At 42.1% G+C, this 6,923-nt stretch overlaps 1 protein-coding gene across 1 annotated transcript; it reads left to right on the top strand.

Annotated features, from left to right (window-relative positions):
- Nucleotides 1-2,728: 2,728 nt before the first annotated feature.
- On the top strand, nucleotides 2,729-6,021 carry h3f3c (H3 histone, family 3C). The gene is made up of 4 exons (XM_084029649.1): nucleotides 2,729-2,815; nucleotides 3,705-3,848; nucleotides 4,160-4,313; nucleotides 4,600-6,021. Exons 2-4 carry the CDS (start codon nucleotides 3,721-3,723, stop codon nucleotides 4,726-4,728), a joined length of 411 nt encoding a protein of 136 aa, XP_083885775.1. The 5' UTR covers nucleotides 2,729-2,815; nucleotides 3,705-3,720; the 3' UTR covers nucleotides 4,729-6,021.
- The last annotated feature ends 902 nt before the right edge of the window (nucleotides 6,022-6,923 follow it).

Below are 6,923 nucleotides of genomic sequence, written 5' to 3'. Positions count from 1 at the left end.
AGCATGGCAAATCCATGCTAGCATGGCAAATCCATGCTAGCATGGCAAATCCATGCTAGCATGGCAAATCCATGCTAGCAAGGCTCCTCCTCGTACTCTCACTCCTCTGGCTCTGCCTCTGTAATGTTGGCATCCATTGCTCCAAAACAGAAGAGCTCACCTGTTGCACTTTTATGCTAATTCTCTGATTGCAAATTGTAAAACTGTGTTGCAGGTGTTTTCTCATGTGATGAGTCAGTGTGCATAGTAGGGAAATTAACTTTAGAATTTTGAATGGCAGTGTGTTCCTTGTGAAAACAAGAGATTTTATTCGTGAAAATTGTGCCAAATGCAGAGAATTGTGTGTAGTGTTTTGAAAAAAGTGTGTTTTAAAACTGCAATTTGAGTGTAAAGCAGGAATTGTGCTTGCAGTTTAGCAGAGCTAGTTCAGGGTGTTGGTGCATGAGTTACATGTTGTGGTCATTGTGTCTCAAGTACCAGTATTTGTGTGTAAACAATTGAGAAAAACTGTAATACAGATGTTAACTAATTAACATCAATTGCAGGCTCTGACCCCGTCCTTCCTGCCCTGTACATAATATGCAAGAAAAAGGAGAAACTAATCAACAAAGCAGGCAAACAACAAAGGAATCCTCTGTCAAAGGCTGAAAGAATTGCCGAGCGATTTAATACGGAAGTACCGTTAAGAGTAACATGTTCTAATATAACACTGACTACGATTTCTCTAACATGAGGATAGTGTAGAGGTAACGCGCCGGCTTTACATGCGGCCGGCCACGGTTCAATTCCCGACTATAGTCGTTTCTTTTTCTTTCTTTGGCCGGAACTCTCTCTCTCTCTTTCTCTCTTTTTTTTTAGATAGGCCTAGTAAATGCATCTACATTGACCAACTCATTTATCTCAACAATTTAATGAATACATTCAATGAACCTATTAATTTCACCTAAAAAGGAATTTATGTGCCTGAAAATTGCATGCAGCAATGCCTTTGTCATTGGGATCTATAACATGCTATTAATAATAACATCTTTATATCTATCATGTTTTGGCAAGTTATATTTGGGTTCGGGGGAAATTGTATGACATATTTATCATAGTTAAGGTAAAATGTTGGTCTAATTCTCTGATCTACAGAGAATTATGCAATCAAATGCATCACCACTCACCCAACTGGGAGACTAGCAACACAAGAAATAAATATGTATTTAGATAGTCGGTGTTCAGGAAATAAACGATTTATTCATATTTTTTAATTGCAAGCATGTATTCTTAGACACTTGATGCAAATATAGTTTGTACTTCATATATGTAACTTTTGGTCTTTCACGTGATGAAATCACGAGGACTAGACTTGGCGGAACCTTCTGCTGGTACAGTTGTTTCCGACAGACGGACTTCTCTGAAACTGAGTATATTATATCCAAGCATAAATATGAACAGAAGTCATAAGAAAACATCCATACAAAATGTTTTCAACAGATATTTCAACAGATTTATTTGAAAGTAGAACAGAACAGAACACTGCAAGCTCTCGAAAATCTTTTAAACTGAGCGTTGTCGATCTAAAATAAAGACAGATTCAGCAACTGCATAGCTTATTTCTCGCCAAAATTTTTTTCAGAAACACATTTCGTTTAACTATTTTTGTAATATAAGAGGGAGGTGGGAGGCTGCGAGGGGAGAACGATAGGAGCTCGGAGGAGCACAGAGGGGAGGGGTGTGTGTGTGTGTGTGTGTGTGTGTGTGTGTGTGTGTGTGTGTGTGTGTGTGTGTGTGTGTGTGTGTGTGTGTGTGTGTGTGTGTGTGGAGGGGGGGTGCTTTTTTCAAACCTTTGAAATCGTAGACTAGAGCTTTAATAAATATATTTCCCCATAGCATCAAAACTTACTTCACTTTGTTTAGTCCGGAAACTCAAATGTGTGCCTTCAATAGTCTTTGTGCTTCAGGCTCAAAAGTGTGGTCCAGTATTCTAGTGATCTTCTACATGTGATGGAGGCATGCACAGTGCCAGTAGGGGGCGTGGTCTCAATAGCCATGCACTAAGCAGTGTGCTCTGTGCATGTGGTTGAGGAGGCATGGATATTCAAGTGTATTTGAATGGCATCTGTTTGTTAAAGTCAAGATTATGCTACAAAATAACTTTCCTCAAATATATTTAAGTCCCCTTTGAAGAGCCAACCATCAATTTTAAAAATTCCCAGTTTATTCCTGTTTATTCCCATAAATTCCCATTAATTCCCATAAATTCCCATGGAAAGTTTCCACTTTTGAAAATTCCCGGAATTTTGCAACCCTAGATCTTACTAATTTTATCATTTTATTGTCACATTTAAATGAAATTTATATTGGACATTGAACAAAACTCATATTTTAAAAATAGCATCACCAGTGTATAAATACTCAGTTACAAAAATATGTACTTTACATTGTACATTACATTTTACTACACTATTTGAAAATCCTCTGTATTTTTCAGTAATTTTAGTCCCTCCTGCACAATAAATGAGGTGACAAAATGTGAAAATCTTCCAACAGTTAAGCTTAACAAAAACAATGACATAATAATAGGTGTCGTTGGGCTACGACGTCATTGTCGCATTGTATTTCAAACTGAAAACGTCCACAGGAAAGGTTACAGTGAAGTTCGGCTACAATGTTTACAATCGCAGTTGCATTATGGGAGACAGATGATTGACGCGGCCGCCATTTTGCTCTCTCCGCTTCCATTGTGTGAGAGATAGTAAATATCTGACACTGCCAGACAACCACAACTCACTTGTATCCTTGCGAAGCAAAAGCGCCTAATTCACCCGTGGTAAGTTAAATTTCCGTCCCACTTTTTACAGCATAGAACGCTATTCACCGTTTTGTAACAGAAATGAGACAGATTGAGTTGTTTTCGCGCTGAAATATCGTGTTATTTCGACGCTGTTGTGGAGAAAAAGCAGCTGCCCCGATGCCCAGGCAGAGAAACGGCTCAGGACTTCCACCGCCGAAATAGCTGCTCCACTTTCAAACGCGTCGCTCTTTCGCTTTAATACATCGTCTTTTCACGCGCCTCCACTCTTATCTGATAGCTAAACTCGCCCCCTACGTTTTGCTGGTAGTCTTGTGTGCACATGTTGTTTGTTGTGAGGGTAAAATATCAAAGTTTACGTCCTGCTCATTGCCAGTGTGTTGGTAGGTTCATTTGGGTCTGCGGCCATAATCTTGCGGATTGAGGCGGAGTCGAGGCTGCTGGTCCCGCCCTAAACCCAGCAGAACGACACCGCATTGGTTGTTACATCCGACACGGACACGCTGATTGGTGCGTTTCGGGACGAGCTCTTCAGCTGTGTGATTGGTGTGTGTGGTCGGCAGAGTGGAAGTGTTGGCGCGGGCATGGGGTGTCTGTTCAGCTGCCAACCCGGGGAAAAGTTTTCCCAGGCGGCCCAGTATGACCATCAAAGAGTTGAGTGCTGCTGCTAGTGCAGGAAAACAAAAATAAATAATAAAACGGTCATCAACAGAATTATCTAAATCCAAGCATCATCAACATGTCGACAACTCTCAGGTACAATTATTTATAAGTATAGAATGATTCACTTATATTTTTGACTGAATGCTTTAGTGCTTTTTGTCAGTTTCAGGTTTCCAAACATATAAGAATTCACACACAGCCTAAATATGTACATTCTGTTATGTTTTTTTGACTTTCCCTTCAGGTGATACTTCATCGTCATGGCTCGTACCAAGCAGACTGCTCGTAAGTCCACTGGAGGAAAGGCTCCACGTAAGCAGCTGGCCACCAAGGCTGCCCGCAAGAGCGCCCCTTCTACTGGTGGCGTCAAGAAGCCCCATCGTTACAGGTGACGCCTTGATTTCTCTCCAAACCGCTGTTCCTTATCAAATCATAATAACGCCGAAACCATCTTTATCAAGACTGAATTGTTGGCGTTAAAATCTCAAATTCAGCTTTATGGTTCGATCATTTGATTTAATAAAACTTCTCGGTTGCAAAACATTTTTAATAATTCTGGAGTTGCACATTGTTTACCAGAAGGTTAACTGATCAGAACCTATGAGGGCAAAATCTAAAAGTGACATAACTAAAGTGTCACATAGGGGCGTTGTTGGTTCTGAGGCTGCATCCGTTTCAGAGCTTTGTTGTGTGCTTCAGGCCTGGCACCGTGGCCTTGAGAGAGATCCGTCGGTACCAGAAGTCCACTGAGCTGCTGATCCGTAAACTGCCCTTCCAGCGCCTGGTGAGGGAGATCGCTCAGGACTTCAAGACTGACCTGCGTTTCCAGAGCGCTGCCATTGGAGCCCTACAGGTGTGTTTGTGTATAACTAATAACTAATATTGCTTGTTCTTCACAATGACAAACTTTTTACATTATCAACTGTCATTTGATGTTTATATAATAAAGTATTTGACATAAAGTAGAGAAATCATCTGTAGTAACTGATAGAAACAGAGTTTGTCTACTAATTAGGTTGTGAGGGTTTCATTCACACACAGTATTGAAAAGGTATTGGGGTTGAATTCAAGGTAGTGTTATCAATCGGTTTGGAGCGATAGCCAGCCCTGCTAACGTGTTGTCCCTGTCCTCCCTGCAGGAGGCCAGCGAAGCGTACCTGGTGGGTCTGTTTGAGGACACCAACCTGTGTGCCATCCATGCCAAGCGTGTCACCATCATGCCCAAAGACATCCAGCTGGCACGCCGCATCCGTGGAGAGCGCGCTTAGACGCTCTCCCTGATGTTTCCCCTCTGTCCTGTATTTCTTTACCTGTCCCGGCCCTCTCTCCCTTTATTCGACCCCACCCCCCACCTTCACCCATCCTTCCTCCCCTGCCTGCCCAGCTTCTCAGTAGACTTTAGAGGAATCCTGATTCTGAAGAGATAGAAATATGTTGAAGTCTGGTCTCTCATAGGTTGTTTTGTCTTCACCAAATGTTTTAGGGGTACCTTTTTCGTGCATGTAAAAGGTTTTGCAGATCAGACCCACATGTGCACACACACTCAAACATGCACCACGAGTTTGGGAAGCCCACCCTCGAGCTCACCTGGATTCTTCCAAGGTGGGAGGCCAGCAGGTGTGGTTTGTGTGGCAAACAGAGCTGAAGCAGAGGGTCGGGGGCCAAGGGGCTAGTCTGCTTAAGGGGAGCTGCAACTTCCACAGCAGGGTGCTATTAAAGCTAGTCCCAAGGCCTGTGCCCCATCTGAACACCCTCCTCCCCTCCCGGCCAGTCCGTCCCTCTACACCCCCCCTCCCCCAGAGGCTCGTCGTACCTTTTCAAACCACCTCCTCACCTCTGTAATCTGCCCTGGGAGGGGATGGCGCTCTGTTGGTCTGTTTGTGTGGATGTGTGAACTCTGATCTTTCAAACCACTTGTACTCAACAAACAAGATTTTTTTTTTTTGTGGTTGCTTAAAAATATTGATTATCGTTGTGGATATGGTGTCTATTTCTTTCTTTTTTTTACGCATAGATGAGCATCTCTTCTCTTTACCACTTCCAAAATCATCAAATTAAGAGAAAAAAAATCAGTTGATATTGGCAACATAGTTACCAGTAGGGTTTTTTTTTTTTTTTTGCAGTGATCTGATTTGCGATATAAAATCAGGAAGGGCTTCTCTGTTTTCCAAGGCAACTTCAATTCCAATGGCAGCCACATGGGGGCGATGGTTTACCATCTCCTCCACTCAATTGTTCACTGTAGATTGATCATCACACATTATCCTCCCGTCTCTCTCTGTCCTTATCTCCACGGATACAATAGGCTTTAGACTCGTCACGACTGACGATTGACCTTGTAGTGAAAGTTACACTCTGCATGTTTAGGGTCTATGTGTCTCCTGATCTCTGAACATATAATCTGTCCCTTTCTCAAAATTTGTGATACACAATATAACCTCATATTTGTTTTCTTTTATATTTTTCTTATTCCTTGAGATTTTCAGACGTATAAATAAACTGATCTTTGTATTTTCCAAATTTCTCATATTATGGTGGTAATAAATAGGTGTTAAAACAAACTGCTGTTAGTTGTGAGTTATTTGTTGATTTATTTATTTCACTGAGGGCCCACTCACACTAGGCCATCCGTACCGTGTTCATGCACGGGCACGCAAGTAGGCTGAAGTAGGCTTCAATCGGGAGGATGTCCCACTCATTATCGCTCAGTGCTCAACTCAGATTGCCCCCCGCTCTCGAGCTGATTTATTTATTTATTTAGCCTTTATTCAGAGCAGACAGCTTGAGAGTGAAAGGGTGGAAGAGAGGGGGATGACATGCAGAAAGGGCTGCCGGTAATACATTGTAAACATGAGTTTATTGTCTCAATCTCTAGTTTCAAGTCTTCTTCAATCCAGCATGATGTTCATTTAGTACATTATGGTCCATTTAGAGTCCAACAGACCAGAAAGCAGAAGTTGCTTTAGGGGGTGGGGCTTGTGATTGACAGGTCGTTACAATGCTACTAAGCTACTATGATGACTTCAACACTTAACTGTAAAGTTGACTTTGAATCATGAAGCTAACGTTGTTAGCACCTTCACACCAGAATCCAGATGGATCCAGATCCAGGATTGTTGCTTGTGTTCATCAGATCCACCTGTCGCTCCTTTACAGTCCTAATATGGTCACTTCCTTTACTGGTTGCAAAAATTCCAAGATGGCAACGGCCAAAATGCTGAACTTGAGGTTTCAAAACTGTAGTCCACAAACTAACGGGGGGGGGGGGGGGGGGGGGGCGTCACCATGACACCATGACTTAACATAAACTCAATTTTGTTGTCACACAATTTGTTAGTGACTACCTACTTTGCAGACTATGCTTTTCAGATATATAACGAGCATATCAACTTTGGTGATTTGTTACAGGAAATGAACAGTTATACAACAGTTTAATCAGACCGGTAAAATTCCACCACAGCCA

This window comes from Eutrigla gurnardus (genome assembly GCF_963514095.1).
Source record: "Eutrigla gurnardus genome assembly, chromosome: 15".
NCBI classification, from domain to species: Eukaryota; Metazoa; Chordata; class Actinopteri; order Perciformes; family Triglidae; genus Eutrigla; species Eutrigla gurnardus.
The sequence above is the reverse complement of the archived record's forward strand: the minus strand, read 5'-3'. Positions and strand labels throughout refer to the sequence as shown.